Consider the following 20,619-nt stretch of genomic DNA (forward strand, 5'->3'; position numbering starts at 1 on the left):
ACATTTCGATAGCACAAAGTCATAATTATACAAGTCGTGGATACTACTTCAATAATGTTGTTTTTTTCTTAATATTGCAGCGTTGTAGCCTCGTATGGTATATATATTGTCGGATTTATCAATGGGATGGGAATGGTAAAGAAGGGAACATCACATACGCAATCACAAGGGGGGGGGGGGGATTATATCTCCCGTGTGTGATGGTGTGCTAGCAAGTTGTAGCTGCACATCGCGCCAAAATAATATTGCAAGAAACTTTAGTTTCATCGATGCGTATGTAGGCAAGATGTTAGAATACTTGAATATCATTATTTGCAGTTGTGATATAACAACAAAACAAACAAGAGCGAAATATAGTTGACTACAGTTTACAAGCGGATACCATATATTTTCTAAATGTTACGGCACATGCATGTGTTTTGAGCACATGTTTTTGAAGAATAGTAACGTTTGAGCCATTGTTGAGGAAATCATTAACTGGTAGCTGCTAGGTTGGCTGGCGAGTAAGGGATTAATAGGCTAATCAGCAAGTTAATCGGTCATTTAATCAATTAATCGGATGCTTTATCAGTTTATCGGCTACTCTGTGACCGTGAGAGTAAGGATTAATCGGCAAGTTAACTGGTTAATCAGATGAATTGTTAAACAGGGGTTTGAGCACATAGAGAGCACAAACATGCACCACGTCACAAAAATTTAAATTGCACTTGCCTCTCGAGAAACAAAAAGAAGAAATCAGACCCATTAATTGTAACTTAATATATAAATGTTTACAAGGACTTCTACTATTCAATAGTCACATATATTTCCTCGAAAAAAAGATAGTTACATTGCGCAACAAAGGCATAATGTAGATCTCCATTTCTTGCAAGTTTTAGGTGATGATTGGGCCACTCCAACGTGTCAATTCGTCATGTCAAATTGACGCATCACCGATTAGCTAGCATCCAGATCATTGCATACCCCGTCCATAGGCAACATAGCCTCGTAGGCACGACTGTAGTGTTTTATCCTCCAACTGCATTTATTACGCTAGTATTACGACTTCCTTCGGTTGTTTTCATAGGTTGAGCATAGATTTTTAGATTTCCTAAATTTAGAAAATATGTATAATATGTTATAAAAACAACTATTTAGAAAATTCATTCAATTGCAAATCTAAATATATTTTTTAACATGTAATAATTTTTTATCATAAAATAAAGACCTAAAATGCATGCCCAACTTATAAATCCAACCAGAGGAAGAAATAAAGTTGGCGAAAGTGATCAGGTTATTCTATCCGAAGAACCAGACAAAGTAAAATCGCTTCTCACTACTTCTGGGTCTTTTTTATTAAATCTTGTACCAATGTCTTGTTGTACGACAAGTTGTATTCCCATACTTAAGGAAAACAAAGATATCTCTGAAAGTTGAGCCTTTTTTCTTAATTAGTTATGAAGAAGAGGGCCCTGGTCAAAGATAGTTCGAGTAGAAAAGATTTGGAGAATAGTAAGAAATATAAGGTTTGACAATGATGAAAGCATTGATCGCTTATTTTCCCGCACTACATACCTAGCCCCCCCGGGGCATATTTTCATTTCTGCTAGAATTTTTTGCCTAGCTATACTGGCAAAGATAGAGGTGTAATTTATATTCGTTCTGTAGGTCTTTTTTGTTGTCTGGCAAACAAGAAAAATGTATTGTTTTCAAGGGATTCCTCTTGGCGACCCAACAATTTTCATTTCTCTCTGGGCTCCCTGCTGGCTCATTAATCGTCTTAGAAAAGATAAATACAAAGCAAGCTATGGTATCTAGGAGGCTTGCTTAGGTGACACACGAAGACTTCAGCCGTGGGCACTACTAGGGCCATAGTAAAAAGCCTATGTGCTTCCAGGTATTCATAAAAATAACCATTTTGTGTAGTTATCTCTTTTGGTAGACTGCAAGGAACTTGTTGTCGAGGTGATTCAGTTTCCTTCTATTTTGGTGCTTGCGGGCTTGATAGATGGTTGTGTGCCATATGGCTGGTTCTAGTTCTATCACGCCTATGATTTGGTCGTATACCTAGGAGTGCATTGTTGCTCCTTACTTCGTATGACTCCATTTTGAAAATGGGGGCCAAGAGGCCCCTGCCCCTCTTATCAAAAAATAGACTTGACAGTTTTATTGTTAGCCTTGAAGATTTGAACTATGTCGATAATCCAGGATGGGATTTGGAAACCAAAATGGTTCTCATTGGATTGTCCTAGAGCTCTACATACCTGATTACCTCTGACTTCTTGACAACTGCCATCATTTTCACTCATACCACATGATTGTTCCTTCAAATGTGTTTGTGGACATGCTCCATTGGCAATCATCGGCCAGGACCAACACTTATGACAAAAATAAGTGAGGGGAAAATACGGGACTATGAAACAAGTGAGTAAAAGCCATGTGCGGTCTCTGACATCGGGTAATTTTGAAGTGACGTTGGTCGATGCTGAAAATTCTTTTGTTCACTTGATTGAATCCACAAATATTAATGTATATTTGCAAGGTGTAGCTCGGATAATTTGGGTTCTAGAAGCCAACTTCACAAAATAAATTAGACCCAAGCAACTTAAAGTTTCAAACATTTCAATAGCGCAAAGTCATTTATACAAGTCATGGATACTACTTCAATAATGTTTTTTTCTTAATATTGCAGCGTTGTAGCCTTGTATGGTATATATTGCTGGATTTATCAATGGGATGGGAACGGTAAAGAAGGGAACATCACATACGCAATCACAAGGGGGGTGGGGGGGGGGGGGGCTCACAAGAAACTTTAGTTTCATCGATGCGTATGTAGGCAAGATGTTGTAATACTTCAATAGGATTATTTTGCAGTTGTGATATAACAACAAAACAAACAAGAGCGGGATATAGTTGACTACTGTTTACAAGCGGATACCATATATTTTATTCTAAATGTTATGGCACATGCATGTGTTTTGAGCACATCTTTTTGAAGAACAATAACGTTTGAGCACATAGAGAGCACAAACATGCACCATGTCACAAAAATTTAAATTACACTTGCCTCTCGAAAAAAGAAATCATACCCATTAATTGTAACTGAACATATAAATTTTTACAAGGACTTCTACTGTTCGACAGTTACATAATTTCCCTGGAAAAAAGGACGGTTACATATATTGCGCAGCAAAGACATCATGTAAATCTCCATTTATTGCATTAGCGGATGATTGGGCTAGTCCTACGCATCAATTCTTCATTTCAAATTGACGCTCCGCCGATTAGTTAGCATCCAGATCATTGCCTACCTTGTCCATAGGCAACATAGCCTCGTAGGCACAAGTGTAGTGTTTTATCCTTCAAATGCACTTATTACTCTAGCATTAGGACTTCCTTCAGTTGTTTTCAAAGGTTGAGCTTAGGTTTCTTAGGTCTCCTATTCAATTTAGAAAATATGTATAATATGTTATAAAAGTAGTTATTTATAAATTCATTCAATTGCAAATCTAAATATATTTTTTGGCATGTATTAATTTTTTCTTGTCAAATAAAGACCTAAAATCCGTGCCCAACTTATAAATTCAACCGAAGGAAGTAATAGAGTTGGCGAAAGTGATCAGGTTATTCTGTCTGAAGAACCAGACAAAGTAAAATGGCTTCTCACTGCTTTTAGGTCTTTTCTATTTAATCCTTGTGCCAATGTCTTGTCGCGTGACAAGTTGTTTTCCCGGTCTTATGGAAAACGAAGATATCTCTGGAAGTTGAGCCTTTTTTCTTGGTTTGTCATCAAGAAGAGGGCCCTGTGCAAAGATGATTCAAATAGAAAATGTTTGGAGGATAGTAAGAAATGTGAGGTTTGACAATGATGAAAGCATTAATCACTTATTTCCCTCCGCTCCTTATTTAGGCTCTTCTGGAAAGTTGTGCCCCCCCCAGCATATTTTCATTTTTGCCAAAAAATGGTTTCTTTACTGTATAATTCGGAAAACAAGAAAGAAGTTTGTTTTCAAGGGATTCGTTTTGCTGACCCAACAAATGTCATTTTCTCTCTGGGGTGTCTTCTTGCTCGTTGATCGTCCTAGAAAATAGGAATATAAAGCATGCTACAACTAGTGTCTATGAGGCTTGCTCAAGTGACACACAAAGATTTCAAGTGTGGGCACGACTGGGGCTGATAGTAAAAGCCAATGTGTTTCTAGCTATTCATAAAAATGACTTTTTTGCAATTATCTCTTTTGGTAGCTAGACTGCGAGGAACTTGTTGTTGATGTGATTCGGTCCCTTCTTTTTTCGTGCTTGCGGGCTTGATAGATGGTTGTGTGCCATATGGTTGGTTCTAGTTCTAGCACCCCTATGATGTGGTTGTATACCAAGGTGTTTGCACTCCTTACTTCGTATGACTTCAATTTGGAAATAGGAGCCAAGAGGCCCCTCTTATCGAAAAATAGAGTCGGCAATTTTTTTGTTAGCCTTGAAGATTTGAACTGTGTCAATAATCTGAGGAGGATTGGATTCGAAACCAAAATGGTTCTCGTTGGATTGTCCTAGAGCTCTATGGACCTAATCACTTCTGACTTCTTGATAACCGCCATCAGTTTCACTCATACGACATGGTTGTTCCTTCAAATGTGTTTTTGTTTTTGAATTTACGCGTGGGGAGACTTCCCCACCTGAATTTTTCATATATCGGGGGCCAAACGCCAAATGCGTTTGTGGACATGCTTGGTTGGCAATCATTGGCAAGGACCAACACTTATGACAGAAATAAGTGAGGGAAAAATACGGGACTATGAAATAAGGGAGTAAAAGCCATGTGCGGTCTCTGGCATCGGGTAATTTTGAAGCGGTGTTTGTCGATGCTGAAAACATTTCCCTTCGTTCACACGATTGAATCTCGACAGATATTAATGTATATTTCAAGGCATAGCTCGGATTACTTGGGTTCTATACACAAGCTTCACAAAATAAATTAGACCCAAGCAACTTAAAGTTCCCAACATTTTGATAGCGCAAATTCGTTTATACAAGTCGTGGATACAACTTCAATATCTCTTTATTCTAAATGTTACGGCACATACATGTGTTTGAGCACATCTTTTCGAAAAAACAGTTGTGTTTGAGCACATAGAGAGCACAAACATGCACCATGCCACAAACATGCACACCAGTACATTAGTTGCACCACATAGTCCGAGTGCACATGATACACCCTCAATGGTAGCAGTAGAAAGTTTTCCAACCAACCAATCCACACCTGATATGTCTTGGCAAATTAAAGGCTCCCTACAGCTACAAGGTGGCCCATCATGGTAGCACAATCTTTCACCTATCATGGTAGTGCAATCTTTCACCTATCATCTCACATCCCATTGTTATTACATTTCCTTTCTAGATCTCCTCATCCCTACACTCCACTCCACCACAACTCAAGAACACCTAAAAGGAGCAAACAAACAAGCAAACGAGCCCATGCATATCATGTCCCCGAGCCCGAGGAGCCACAAGCTAGGCTCCCTTCCAACCAAGCACATTCAAACACTATACTGCAATATATAGCATTGTTTTCCTTGTCACAGTTTACAAATAATGTTCCATGACGTGGAGTGTATGAAAACCACCAAACTCCCAAGTTGGCGCGCATGATGCAGTGTGGCGACAAAATGCTAATCTAACGGCATACAGTAATATAATATACGTATAAAATTGATCAACGATGTACCTGTCGCGGATAATTGGACCATCTCCCGGCTACTGTTTTTTTCAGACCAAACGGATCAGGCCAAAAGCCTGGATAGAGGGGGCGTATCTTGGGGGAGATTAAAGTAGTGTTAAAATAATGGGTGCAAGTGCAAGTTTGCTCAGGGAATATCTTTTTTCCATGCAGTCAGAGTTGGGCTGTGTGGTCTACAATCTACACCCATCCCAGAATTTAATAATTACACAGGGCTGCTTCAGGTTTTCGTTGTGAACAAGAGTTTATTAATTGGTGCAACTGCATGGTGCCTCCTGCAACAAAGGGAGTTTATGCACAAGAAGAAAAGAAGTTTCCAGGGCATGGATAAATTTCACAGTGAATTAACTGTGCAGTGGTGGGCAAAGATTCAGGAGGCGAGCAGAAGAGAAAGCTGCACATGATAAAAACGGCATGCATGTCACAAGCTCGTCATGCTAACCGCCTGAGCTGAGCTCCGTGGCAACCCAGGTTTGAACATGTGATCACCATTGTCAATCAAGGAGAGAAACTAGGCTTGCCCTCTAAACTGCCGTCGCCTCCTCGTCATGCCTACCGCCTAGGATGTTGAAACCACATATGTCTCTCAACATCAAGAGTATCTCTAACTATTAAAGAGGCTTGATTTACACGTCATAATACGGCACTAACTCGTCACGAAGCGATGTAGTTAACAACGAATCAGAAGTCAACAATTATCCCTCCGCCTCCGTAAAAAAAAGTTTTATCCCTCTGACATGTGGGTCACATGGCCATTTTGTCGTCGTGAACATGGGGCGAAAACAATGGAAACACTTTTTAAATTACAACTATCGTACGTTTAGAATAGAAGGTATGATAGGAAAACCACCGGCCACGGGAATTAAATGTCATGTTTTCTGGATTACTGATCTAAACATGGAATGCGCGCAACATGGCCGTTTGGATGCTCCACAAGAACACGGAAGCAACCGTTTCTTCACGAGCAAGAAGACGAAAGACAAAGACACATGTTGCATCGAACTTCTCAGAAGAAGCGAAAACGTGAGGGCCGGACAAAGAACCGTCCACCTACGATCGAAAAGGCATCATAGGAAAACTACAAGACTCTTTTCCTATGAAAATTCCTACTTTGTTTCAACTTTCAAGGAGATCTAGCTTTAGATTTGAGCAAAACCACAATCTAGCTAGACCATGAGATGCTAACTAGGGCTCATTAGCGGTCACTAACCCACACCCACACCTTTGTTGAGGCGCCAAGAAAGGGAAAGCGAAGCCCCCAAACCCCAAACCAAACCCAGCCCGCCCCCAATAATTGCAGCACAAGGCTTCCATGCTGGCGTTAAAGGGTGAGAACATGGCGCTGAGAGGCATGGCGACCCCATTCACCCATTCATTGCCCCTCCTCCTCTGGAATCCCTTTCAGGCGATTGATCAAGACCAAGAAATGGCTTCTGCTAGTAGCCATCAGCAAGCAATAAACTGTTAATCAAAATATTGTTACTCCCGCTATGCAATATGCACCGCCCCCCTCCTGTACTAGTAGAAGTAGAAGAGACTAGTCTCCACCACCCCCACCACCACTCGCTAGTAGTTCTCCCATCCATGGCTGTCCCTGCTCCATCCCACACACCTGCCGCACTTGCCTCTGCGAGCATGTACTGACTGCCTCCCACTCCCTTGGCGCTACCTTCCTTGTCTCGCTACTCGCTCGCGCGTCTGTGCGCTCTGCTCTGCTGCCTCCACTCCCCCCATCCCTATCGGGGATAGGCCGCAGCTGCCTGCATGCCCCTCTGCACGTCCGCGCTCTGCTCGCGCTTCCGTTTGTTCGCCTCCGGTGCGATGGTGGTCACCGCGCAATGATTCTTGCTTGGTTGCTAGCTTCCTTCGTCGCGGAGTGAGGGGGCCGGCCGGAGGGAGGGGACAAACCGGCGAGCAGTTTACCTGACCCTGAGATAGAGAGAGAGAAAGGTCTGTGGTGGCCAAGAAGCGTCAGGGGCGACGGTGCGGCTGCTTGCTAGCTTGCTCTGGCTGGTGAGTGAGTGAGCAAGCGAGCGAGCGGCATGGATTGGGATCTCAAGATGCCGGGCTCTTGGGACCTGGCCGAGCTGGAGCACGACGGGGTGCCGGCCATGGCCGCTCCCGCCGCGGCGGGCATCGCTGCCGCGGCCGCGCGCGGGCCGCCGGGCCGCCCCGAGTGCTCGGTTGACCTCAAGCTGGGCGGGCTGGGGGAGTTCGGCCCCGCGGCGGACGGCGCGATGAAGCAGCCACCCGTGGCGACGGCGGCGGCGGCGGCGAATGGCCCGGCGGCGTCCTTGTCGGCGTCGGCGTCGAACGCCGCGGCGGTGGTGCCGTCGGCGAGCCCGCTGAAGCGGCCGCGCCCGGGGGCCGGCGGCGCGGGGGCGGGGCACTGCCCGTCGTGCGCCGTGGACGGCTGCAAGGCCGACCTGAGCAAGTGCCGCGACTACCACCGGCGGCACAAGGTGTGCGAGGCGCACTCCAAGACGCCCCTCGTCGTCGTCGCCGGCCGCGAGATGCGCTTCTGCCAGCAGTGCAGCAGGTAACCAACCAACAAACACCCATCCAACCCGCCAAAATCGCAAAATTCCCGCGATTCCTGTTACCAACACTCAATTCAGCCCATTCGCACGGTCGCATCGGCTCGATTGTGCTGCTGCTGAAAGACCATTGCTTGAATTGCTGCAATGGTAAAATTGATTGACTGCACTCCAATATTTTTGCCCTTTTTTTTTACTGCTGATCATCATTCCCTTCCCTTTGTTCAAAGTGGAAAGGCCAATCCAAGCCAGTTCTTTCTCAGGTCCTGGCTTTGCCTTTCTCTTTGGCTCAAATTAACAACCAGTTGCTCCCATTCCAAGCAAGGAGCACTGCTACTGGTAGAATCAGTAGGGGGTGGTGAGAGTGAGCTGAGCATATCTCACTGTTCGGTTTCAAGGATGCACCAGTAACTTTTCCTTTATCCGGCACTAACTTTTCAGCCTTTTCATATGGGTCAAGTACCCCCAAGTTTTTTTTTTTTTTTACTTTGGCAACCTGTTGTATACCTGAATCATAGCCCTCCCATTTTCCTACTTTTGCACTGGTAACTTTCTAGCCCACGGGTGTGAATTATTACCAGTGAAAAGTGGCTGATGCACTCCATGTGCCAAAGATCAGATGGAGCAGTCCTTTTTATTATTAGCTAGCTGCCACATTTTCAAACCTGCCATTGGATTCTTCCCTTTTTTGAAAAAAAAAAGTTCGGGTTTGAAGTTTACGAGTGGAGTATAATTTGTGACATTGACAAATATATTACTTCTTTTATTTTCGAGTTTAATATTAGAGTATAATTTGTGACATTGACAAATATATTATATTAGTACCACTTTTACTCTGACAAAAAAATCAGCACAGATTTTAAACCAACTGCACCCTCCGTCCCGAATTATTTGTCTTAGATTTGTGTAGACACGGATGTATCTAAACATGTTTTAGTGTTAGATAAATTCATATCTAGACAAATTTAAGACAAATAATTTGGGACGGAGGTAAAAGGTGGTAAGAAGTGAATCTGTGTAAACCACAGTTTTTTTTTCTGTGTGTAAACCACGGTTAACCGTAGGTACTTGAGGATCAGCCCATTTTGCCTTTGAGGTGGTTTATTGACTGAACAGTAGGCCCCATCTCTGACACGATTGCCTCCCCTTGCTGAATTAGTAACCACCAGATCCATTGCTTCTCTATCTTCTTTTCCATTGTTCTGGTTTGAAATTGAAGAGTGGAGCGTAATTTGTGCAACTATTTCCCATGACATTGACAAAGATATTACTCCCTCCGATCCAAAATAAGTGTCGCAGTTTTGAACTGGGGTTGGTTTAAGACTACGACACTTATTATGGACGGATGTAGTACTACTTTTATTCTGGCTAAATAAAAGTGGTGCAATGCTCTGCTGTAGAGTCCCTAGAAACTATCACATATTTTGAACCAACCGGGGAGTCAAGAAGTTAATCTGTGTAATCCGGCTACGGTTAACCATATGTACTTTATAGGATCAACCCATTTTGCCCTTGGGGTGGTTTATGGACTGAGCGGTGAGCCCCATGCCTGACATGATTGCCCCCATTGCTGAATTAGTAGTAACCACCAGATCCATAGGAATTCTTTCGGTTTACTCGTGGTTATTGTGTGCAGCAGTATTTGTTGTGTGTGGGCTGTTCACTCTTTAAAGATGTTGCTGAACACATGACCTGTTTTCTTAAATTCTTGGCCAGAAACCGGCCTACCTCATCTGCCATGACTGCCTCTTGTTATTAGCCTTGTTTTTTCCACATGAGATACTGGGACCACTAGACCAATTCTTGAAACACCGTTGCAAAATAGGTTCCACATTTTTGCATTTTGGTGGAGCCGGTTGTCTTTGAATGTCTTGGATTGTCTTGGATGTTCTAGTACTATTCATCGGTTAGCTGAATTATTGGAGTAACTTGCACTTAATGTTAGTATACAACAAAAGCCACACTCCTTCAGAATCTAACTTGTGGCTTTTTCAAATACTCCAGTAAGAACCTTGTTCTTCCATTATTGAACAGATAGAATTATTGGAGTAACTTGCACTTAATGTTCTTGGCTTCTTGCTATGCGCATTCCTTTCTAGCTTAAGTGTTCATGTATTTGAAACATTTTCATTTTATATTTCTAGACTTGACATAAAAACTGAGGTATGTCTGTCAGATATGGTATGTACAAAAAGATGTGAAAATGGGGAAAAAATGCCTCCAGTTTCACATGTTTTTGTACTGTACATTTTCCCAGGTTCATTTCACACCAACTCTGCATCATGTGCCTTCAAAGTTTAAAGAATACAAAAAAATTACCCATCAATCATTTGGTCGTCTTCTCCTAAAATTTTTATAATCAGTGGGGGCGCGATTCCAATGATTGCGTACCTATCAGACACACAATCAGGCAATAGTGCGCCCAGTGGAGCAAAAATTTGGATCACCATACTGTACTCCTTCAGTGTTCCTACAGGCTGGTGCCACACTGCCATACACCTGTTGGAACCTATACCGTAGTCCAAATGTCCAACAGGAGTTGCACTAATTTGCAGCGCTTTGCAGGCCCAGTAGAAAGCTTTTGTAAAGTGAAGCCCCCATGCACTGAATTTTGTTAACTGACGCATTCAAATCCGAGTGGTCCAGCTGCGCGTGTGTGTACTCTTTTCTTCATGGAATCTGTGTTCTGTTTTAATGTCGAGCAAATAAATATTCAGGACACTCTGCTTGGTCCTTGCAGCTTTTGATTTTCCACGTGCCTTATTGTATCAGAGCATATTATTTTTTCAGAATCAGAATAGTGATGGGGTCATTTTTTTGCATATTTTAAGCATAATGGGTGTGTAAATTCTCTCTGATCATGAATGCCATACTTAGGTCTTGGCTTATAGTGCTTGTTTGTCCACCATGGCCGGATATCATGTGTCCTTGTAGCACTTGCCTGTATTATGGGAGTGATAAGACATTTGGAGTTAGTTTTATTTTCTTATATCGAGGTTATGCAAGGTTCTTTACCCATGGGCCTTCAAATGTGTTGTGATTTTCTCTCTTCCTGCTACAACAATCATATATGTTTAGGGTGTCATTAACAGGGTCAATATGCCATTAAGGATGATGCTGATTTACAATTAAATGGGTCAATATGTTGACTACTTTTAAATGTTTGTGTTTCTTACCATTAATTTTTGTTTCTTTTAGATTCCACTTGCTTGCGGAGTTTGATGAGGCCAAGCGTAGCTGTAGAAAGCGCCTTGATGGGCACAACAGGCGCCGCAGGAAGCCACAGGTTGACAGCATGAATTCTGGGAGCTTTATGACAACCCAACAAGGTATTTTTCCTATTTAACTACTATTATACTTTTTGTCAGCCTGTCGATTGCTGAAATGAACAAATTATATAGTAACCTCAGATTCAGAAATTTCTGTTATAAAGTACTACGTATTATATTAGTTCAAATGCAAAACCCTCGGTAAAATGCTCGTGCTTACATGGGACATATTTTCTCCTCTCCAACTGATAATAAGCTTGACCTGCATTTTGCATGGATCTACGACTGTTGTTGTTGTATAAGACGATAAAATATACATACTGCTCTGTATACATCATCCCACACATCCTGCAACCCGGACAGCGAACATCGGATGGCTTTATATACCTTTTTTTTTTTTGCCCTCTCTAGCATCAGATTCATTTGATATGGATGATATTGAGTAACATGGTGACTATAATATAAATCAGGGGTTTACAAGAGCACATTGTAAACTGAATATTCGAATTAGTAGGGTGATTGCACAATGCTGCATTTTCAGTCTTTTTCATTTCTGCTACATTTGAATACTACAGAGTCTGATGCTCGTTTCATGATGGCCGTTCAGGTCTGTATTCAAATTCAGGGACAAGGTTCGCGTCCTTCTCCGCTCCAAGGCCAGAGCCAAGCTGGTCCGGGATCATCAAATCCGAGGACAGCAATCCATACTACACCACCACTCACCAGATCAATTTCGCCGGCTCTTCGTCGTCCTACTCCAAGGAAGGCCGGCGCTTCCCCTTCCTGCACGAAGGAGATCAGATGAGCTTCAGCACGGGCGCGCCGGCCCTCGAGATCCCACCCGTGTGCCAGCCTCTCCTCAAAGCCGTCGCGCCTCCGCCGCCGCCGCCGCCTGAGAGCAGCAGCAGCAACAAGATGTTCTCCGATGGACAGTTGACGCACGTGCTCGACTCCGACTGTGCTCTCTCTCTTCTGTCATCCCCGGCCAACTCCTCCAGCGTCGACGTCAGCCGGATGGTCCGTCCCAGCGAGCACATCCCCTCCGTCCCCAACCTGCAGCAGTTCGGCAGCTCCTCCTGGTTCGCCTGCTCCCAGGCCTCCAGCGCCGCCACCGGCTTCGCCGCCTTCCCCGGCGGCATGGACGGCGAGCAGCTCAACGCCGGCGGCGCGCTGGTCCCGAGCTCCAACGACAATGAGATGAACTGCCACGGGATCTTCCACGTCGGCGCCGATGGCTCCTCGGAGGGCACGTCGCCGTCCCTCCCGTTCTCGTGGCAGTAGAAGTCTTGAGTGAGCGTCGGAGGCTGTTCTTGGGTTCTTTTGGTGATCGTCAGTAGCTAGCTCTGCCCGTTTTAGTGATCAGGCCTACGTCCCGTTCTTTCTGTGTTTATTCTCTCTTTTTCATGTTTCTATGTCTTGGACTTGATCTCTGATCTCTCGCCGTCAGAATGAATAACTTTGCATGATTCAGAAGAAAATCATATACTTATGGATTTCACTGATGCATTGGAGACTAGATTTAGACAGCTTTTTTTGACAACTATCTTCTCCTTCATTGATTTATCAAAATAGTGGCATCGCTTGAAAGCAATGAATAACCGCACTAGGGGCAGTATCTATCCAACAACCAGGGGAGAAAACTTAGCTAACCTAGCCGATTCGTGAGATCGTGAGCTACTTGATTGCTCTCTCTATTACAGTGTTCATAAATGACATTAATTCTAATCTAATGACATGAAATAAAAATCATCAAATATAGCACTAGCAACTGAAAAAGAGTTGCCCTCGTTTTGAGCTTCAATCACCTCTATACTGTCGGAGTTGATTTCAATCTTGTTACATCCAGCAGTACGGGGGAGTTGATTTCAATCTTGTTACATCCAGCAGTACGGGCAAGATTCATTCCAAATCTTACTGCAACAGACTCTGCTAAATGAATCAAATCATATGTCTATTTTTCGTTTGCAACAGCAACGAACGTGCCATTGTGATCACGAAGGACGGCTCCCACCGATCCTTCAAGTGTATCCATATCAAATCCAGCGCCCACATTCAATTTAGCATATCCGTACCTTGGTCTACTCCACCCGTCTGCCTTATGTTTAGCTTTGGGCGTACAAGAGGTAATGTAGTTCGTCGCTAGTCCTCTCACGGCCAAACCGATTTGAGCCGTTGTTTGGGTGGTCTCTCCATGAGTTAACTTCCGCCGTTCATACCATACGTACCATGCTACGGTGGCTACTTTTCTCTCAGTTTGGAAAGGCCCAGTATATGAAACTTCATGATCCTTCAAACACAACAAGTGTACAAGTATTACTTCTCCATCTCGGTCCACCCCGATGGCTTGTTTGATGATATCATCCACGCCTAGCATTTTCCACACATCCGCAGCTAGCTTGCATTCAAACAACAAATGTTTGATGTTGTCCGGCCCTAAGTTGCATGCTGGGAAACTTGGATTAATTTCTATATGCTTATCAGCAAGGATCGATCTGCAGGGGATCGGGCTATGAAGCGCCATCCAAATAATTTTTTTAATCTTAGATGGACATAAGAAGCTCCAAACTGAATCCCATATATCTTTTCAGTTAAATGGCCCTTCTGAATTCTAAATTCTGCTGCCGAACTGGGACTTCCGGATTCCATGGTACGCAGATCGCACCATAAAAGCTTTTGTTCTTGTCAGATTCCAAGCCAGAAAATCGCTCATCTCATGTAAAGGTAATGGAATTGCAAGAATGCATTGGGCGTCCACCTGCCAGAAGGTTTGCCTGACAAGCTGTTCATCCAAGTGTCATGTCAAAGGATTAATGAGGTTGCACACACGAGATAGAAGCTGGTTTCCTCAAACAGTTATGACCTTCCTTGTTGGAGACTGTGGGATCCATTCATCTTTCAAATCTTTATTTTAACTCCATCACCCACAGTGGCGGAACTACGGTAAATATGTTGGGCAGGCCAGACGGACCAGTTAAACCGGACCTCACAAAAATTTCTCTTGCGACCCGCTGAATCTTCATTGTATTTATTGCTATGTTGGGCGGTCCATGGCCTGCTTATCCCCCAACGTAGCTCCGCCTCTGATCACTCACTCTCCATAAGTTTCAGGGCTTCCACTCCAGCCGTAATGCTTTACCATGTATACGAAGCTTTTTTTCTTTAGGGTAGTATCCATAAGATCTACATCGGGAAAGTATTTCACCTTTAGAATCATCACACACAGAGAATCAAGATTATCAATTAGTCTCCAAGTCTGTTTAGCCAACAATGCCAAATTAAAACAGTGAATATCTCCAAACCCCATCCCTCCTTGTTTTTTTGGAATGCACATTTTCCACCGGTGAACCAGTGCATCCTCTTGTCAGTTGCATCATCACCCAACAAAAAACGAGATATCGCATACATAATTCTTTTGCAACTTTTTTGGGAATTTTAAAGATGGACATCGCAGGATGGTTTGCTAGACAGCTATGTCTTTTCTTTGAGGGCCCGTCTAGTTTTTTTGTGTGCCTATTGCCAGATGGAAGAACATCTTGTCTCAAGAAAATTTTTCTATTTTTATTTTATTTTGAAAGCTTTAAATCCAGATGAAATAATTACTCCCTCTGTAAAGAAATAGAAGAGTGTTAGTGATCTAAACGCTCTTATATTTCTTTATAGAGGGAGTAATATACTTCAAGTTTTAGAAAGTTCACCTCTCGCTAAAAAATGTTCATGTATGTAAAATTTTAATCATTTAAATTTTAAAAATGTTTATATAATAAAAAAAGTTCAACATATTAAAAATTTTATCATGCGTTTAACAATATGTATATGACATTGTAAAAAATGTACGCACAATTTTTAAAAAACTTCAGACAATATAAGAAAATGCACACGCATTTAAAATGTGTTCATGAAATTTTTAAAAAGTATCCATGATAATGCAAAAAGCATAATTTCTAAAAAATATTCGTACCATTCAAAAATTGTTCATGTCATTTAAGGAAATATAAGCGTGTTTAACATTAGGTTTCATCAATTTTTCAAAATTTCTTCGCATAGTTTTATAAAAATGTTCATGCCATCGAGTAAAAAATATCTAACACTTAAAAAATATTTGCATGTTTTTCAAAAAGTTCAACCTGTAAATGTTCAACGTTTATTTGAAAAACAATTCAACATGTCTTTGAAATATGAAGGGAAAAACGAGTTGAGAAAGACAAAATTTACGAAAAGAAAACCGATAGAGAAAAGACACAAGGAAGAAAAAGACTTCAAAAGCTTCTAAAACCAGTTCATACCGGTCCATAGTAGCTTCACATAACTGCTCCTTGGTAGTTTCTGAAAAAACACCACTGACGGAGTACCACTGCCAGACGCAAGAGAAGCATGCCTCTCGCAACAAGGAAGACATAGTGTTGATTTCGTTACACGGCCGACGTGCAAGCGCTGAAAAGCTATCGGGCGTTTGTCGGAGGGGAGCAGCTGTGTCTCGCCCAGAGCGAGACACAAACTCCCCTCGCTACAACATCGCTACTAATGGGCTGGCCCAAGTAGCTTCGCAGGTTAATTTGCCTTTTCATTTCATATTTTCGAAAATATTATAAATACATATATTCAGAAATATAAATTTACCTACTATTTTATTAAACAAGGAATTTGAAATATGCTAATCAGTGTAAAGCACCGGTTAGCTTAATTTTAAAACAATGTTTACAGCATTCAGGAAAATGTCTACGACACTTCCAAAATATTCCCGCTTTACAAAGTAATGTACTCCGTGAACTTTTCAAAAAATAATATAATTTTAATATTGGTTCGTGTAATTCAAAATAAATGTTTCGCATCATTAATTTTTTTATGATGCATTTAATTGATGTTCACATGTTTCAAAAAACATTGTTTATACAATGTACAGAAAGTTTGGGTAGTTTCAAAACGTGTATTTATAAATTCTTACCATGTATTAGAAAAATCTCGAATCGTGTATTTGAAAAATATTAAACTTGTATAGAAAATCAGGTGTATACGAAATGTGTACGATGTTTATAAAAAATAGACATAAAACATAGGTTTGAAAACTAAAATCAAATATTTAGAAAATGTTAAACGTGTTTAAAAATACTTCATATGTATACAGAAAATGTACAATATGCATGAAAAAAAATTAGACATCAATACACATATTTGTAAAATGTGTATAAAGCGAATGTTCCTTATGTATAGGAAAAGTGTACAATGTGTATGAATATGGATAGACATCAAGACATATTTAAAACAATTCTTAATCATGTATTCGAAGAAAATAAACATACATACAAAAATTCCTGCTGTATTCGAAAATGTACAATGTGTATGAAAAAACGTACTCCCTCCATCCCATAATGTAAGATGTTTTTTGACACTACACTAGTGTCAAAAAACATCTTACATTATGAGATAGAGTAGTAGACATGAATTTTAAAAAAATAAAAGAAAAAAAAGCAAGAAACCAATGAAACCCGAAAAAACTAGGGGAAACCGAGAAAAAATGTAGAAAAAACACAGAAAAATAAGAAAACAAAAACCCTAACGAAAACTGAAGAAGACCGATGAAAACCGTAACTAAAATACATAGAAAAGGAAGAAAAGTAAAAAAAACAATGAAACTTAAGTGGACTGTAAAGAAAAACACAAAAAAGGAAACGAAGGAAAACCAATGAAAAGCGTAAAGAAATCACATAAAAAATAAAGAAAATAAATAACCATTGATAATTCTAAAGAAAAACCCAGTAAAAACCCAAACAAACAATGAAAACCAATCAAACCCGTACAAACACATACAAAAAGAAAGAGAAAACACACTCAAATCAAAAATTCCGCAAAGATGAACACCAAAAAATAAAGAAACCTATTAGGAATTAATCCGGGAGATACATAGCTTTGTTTTTAGGAACGGGAGATACATAGTCTCCGCTTGTGTCACATGAAATCTGGCCTAGCATTAAGGTGGCGCATGTTGCTGGATGTTTAGCATGGGCTGGGCCCATGTTGCTTTGTTTCCTGCCTCCATTTAGTATGTAAGGCTCTGGTAGTTCTATAAAAATGTAAGGCTCTGGTGGTTCGCCTTTAAAAATATATATTTAGACTTTTAAAGTTTTTATTTTAGAATTTTCGATGCTATTCTTTCAAGGGTGCGGCGTGACCGTGAAATACGAGGTGTTTGAGGTGACTTCGCTAATTTTACAATTTTTCGACTATGTCTCTCAAACATGTGTGTGTGCGTGCGTGCACATGCGCGCGCGCGTGTGTGTTTATTGTATTGCATTTCTCAAAATAAATAAAATAGAATTAATTTTCCCTTAACAAAAATCTAAATTTGCTTCGGCCTAGTAGAAAAGAATGACCTAACTTTGGGCTTTACATACGTAGACCTAGTTGCTGGCGCTGATCTAAGGTTAGGAGACTGGGGCATCGCCGGAAATCCTGAAATAATCCAGGAATAAATGCGAGAAGCAGGATTTAAACCCTCGTGGGCTGGGGATACCACAGTCCCTCTAGCCACCCCGAATATTGTTCCACTCTGCAATCTAGTTTCTTCTTTTGCTAAGTTTTTTCAGTGGTGGGGGTGATGTTTCGATAGTGGAGATAGCGCCATACACAATAAGAAAAGTCTCATTGCAGTATCCTCCTGATCCTAGTGTGATGTTTTGCCCGACGCGGTCAAAGGCACAAGAGATCCTATGGTGTTTTGGTCCCGTAGATCATCAGCTTCTGATCTGTCAAGTTGTGCTTATGATTTTGTTTCGAAATAGTACGACGATGAATCATTAGTTGACGGCCTATGTTGAAAGGTGTTTCTTCGGCCACAACACGTTCAACAATCATGGGCCCTCACCTATTTGAAAGGTGTTTCTTCGGCCACAACTCGTTCAACAATCATGGGCCCTCACCTATTGGGGTGGGTAGTCCGTGAACTTTTTTTAGCAACATCAATCCGTGTTCTTAGGAGTTCGAGGAGAAGGCGATCCGCGATTTTACTAGCGTCCGCCGTCGCGTTCCGCACGCAGCCTACGGTGTGTGATCTGCTGGTGCTGCTACTACGCCGAGTCACTGCTATCGGCTCCACATACAGGATCAAGTCCAAAGGCTGCTCTTCGATCGTGACGACAAGAGCATGAGTTTTCTCTCGGCGAGTCCGTGAGTCGTTTTCTCTCGGCGAGTTTTCTCTCCCCGACGGCGATAGCCTAGGGTTTCGACATACTCCGGCGCCGCGGCCGGATCTTACCTTCTTTTCCCCGATCGAACCTGCTGGTGATCCCCTGGACTCGGGCTGATCAAGGGAGGCCCCTCGTGACCTTACCCGGCCTTGGTTATAGTGGTTTCTCTGGCAGATCGATCTAGGGTTTTCGTTGGCGGCAACTAGACTGCTCGGTTCATGGCGTCGGGATCAAGCTCATAGGGGCGGCATGGCAAGGAGACGACGGAGGAGCTGCTAGCCAGGTTGAATTTGTAGGAGGAGGAAGATGATGATTTCGTGTGGGAGGAGGAGTTACCGAATCTGGGGGCGCCGGCGAAGTGGCTAGCCATAGCCAGGGTACACACTACAAGGACTTTCAGCCCTAATGCTCTTTATGGGGACATGCGTGCAGCCTGGAATCCAGCGAAAACGGTGGTCTGGAGGAAGGTGAAGGACAACTTGTTCACAGCGCAATTTGGTTGCCTAGGGGATTGGAATAAGGCCATGCTAGAGGGGCCATGGCTTTTCAGAGACCAAGCAGTGATTTTGGTGGAGTATGATGGGTTCAAAAACCCTGATAGCATCAAGTTGGATAAGTTGGCAGTTTGGGCGCAAATCCATCGTTTACCTGACAACTTTTTGATAGAGCCCGCAGTTAGGGGGATGGCATCGCGAATTGGCGAGGTGGAAGAAGTGCAGCTCAAGCTACCGGCAGGTTTCTTTGGTGAATTTGTCCGGGTGAGGGTGAAAATCAATATCAACGCAAAAATTAAGAGGTTTGTCACTGGAAAGAAGGGGGATGAACGAGTTAGATATCAAGTAAAATACGAGAAATTACCTGTCTTTTGCTTTAACTGTGGTGAATGCGGGCATTGGCACGAGGAGTGTGGTGATGGTGTTCATGATGAGACAAAGTTTGAGTGGGGTGACTTTGTTCTGGCTGACAATATTCGCTTCAGGCAACCTGGCAGAGGTGGTTTTGGTAACCAGAGGGGACGAGGCGGCCCAAGGAATGCAGGAGGAAGAGGTAGGGGGCGAGAGCAGTATAACCCCAATCAAAGTTGGCGCTTCAATGCATATCAGAATGAACCTCGCAGGGAGGCGGGGAGGCAGGATGAAGGAGAGGACAATGCAATGACCACAGAAGTATCAGGGCCAAGTGAGCCCAAGGGTATGATCGAGGAACCGACTGCTGCAACGCTGGGGGTAGTGGTGGCAAGTAACAAGAGGCAATCTTCGGATAAGAACCATCCAGAGACAGTTCAGTCGAGCGATGATGGAGAAGGGGACGTGGTCCCAGTGAGCTCTACAGCTCTTGTAATCTCTGGAAAGCCGGACAGGGTTCCACCGATGCCGCCTGTATATGTGTCTCCAAGGAAAGAGGTGAAGCGACGAAAGAAAGATGTTGGCAATAAAGGAGCCCTGTTTAAGGAGCTGTCTGATGCAGGGACACCGAGTATGGTGACAGATGGAGTGGAACGTGGCAAGGACCAGTATGATGGATCGGCGGGCTCCTCCGATGAGTGCCGCCGGACGCAATGAGTTCATTTTGTTGGAACTGTCGCGGCGCGGGTAAAGCCGCGACAGTTCATGAGCTTCGCGACTTTGCGAAGAAATTTACCCCTACCGTGCTGTGTATTGTTGAAACTCAAGTAAAGGGTGCACGTGTAGAAGCTTTAGCTAACACTTTGGGCTATGATAATGCCTATGCGATAGATAGTCAAGGAAGAAGTGGAGGAATAGGGATTTTTTGGAATAATACAATAAATGTTGAGATCTTGGGTGATTCTGTTTATCATATTGATGCAAAGGTGGTAGAGGAAGGGAAAGACCCATGGAGGTTGACATGCGTGTATGGCGAGGCCCAGACACAACTGAGACACCAAACATGGGATCTCC

At 42.6% G+C, this 20,619-nt stretch overlaps 1 protein-coding gene across 1 annotated transcript; it reads left to right on the plus strand.

Moving 5' to 3' along the window:
* Positions 1 to 7,165: 7,165 nt before the first annotated feature.
* Positions 7,166 to 13,017, plus strand: LOC123112572 (squamosa promoter-binding-like protein 18). Its single transcript, XM_044533602.1, has 3 exons — positions 7,166 to 8,252; positions 11,449 to 11,579; positions 12,127 to 13,017. The coding sequence occupies exons 1-3, from the start codon at positions 7,756 to 7,758 to the stop codon at positions 12,798 to 12,800; spliced, it is 1,302 nt and encodes a 433-aa protein (XP_044389537.1). The 5' UTR covers positions 7,166 to 7,755; the 3' UTR covers positions 12,801 to 13,017.
* Positions 13,018 to 20,619: the final 7,602 nt, after the last annotated feature.

Source organism: Triticum aestivum, chromosome 5B (genome assembly GCF_018294505.1).
Source record: "Triticum aestivum cultivar Chinese Spring chromosome 5B, IWGSC CS RefSeq v2.1, whole genome shotgun sequence".
Lineage (NCBI taxonomy): Eukaryota > Viridiplantae > Streptophyta > Magnoliopsida > Poales > Poaceae > Triticum > Triticum aestivum.

Coding starts and splice junctions, on each gene's coding strand:
- LOC123112572 (XM_044533602.1), top strand. CDS start 7,756: ATGGATTGGGATCTCAAGATGCCGGGCTCTTGGGACCTGGCCGAGCTG. Junction 8,253..11,448: donor TTCTGCCAGCAGTGCAGCAG/GTAACCAACCAA, acceptor TGTTTCTTTTAG/ATTCCACTTGCTTGCGGAGT. Junction 11,580..12,126: donor CTTTATGACAACCCAACAAG/GTATTTTTCCTA, acceptor ATGGCCGTTCAG/GTCTGTATTCAAATTCAGGG.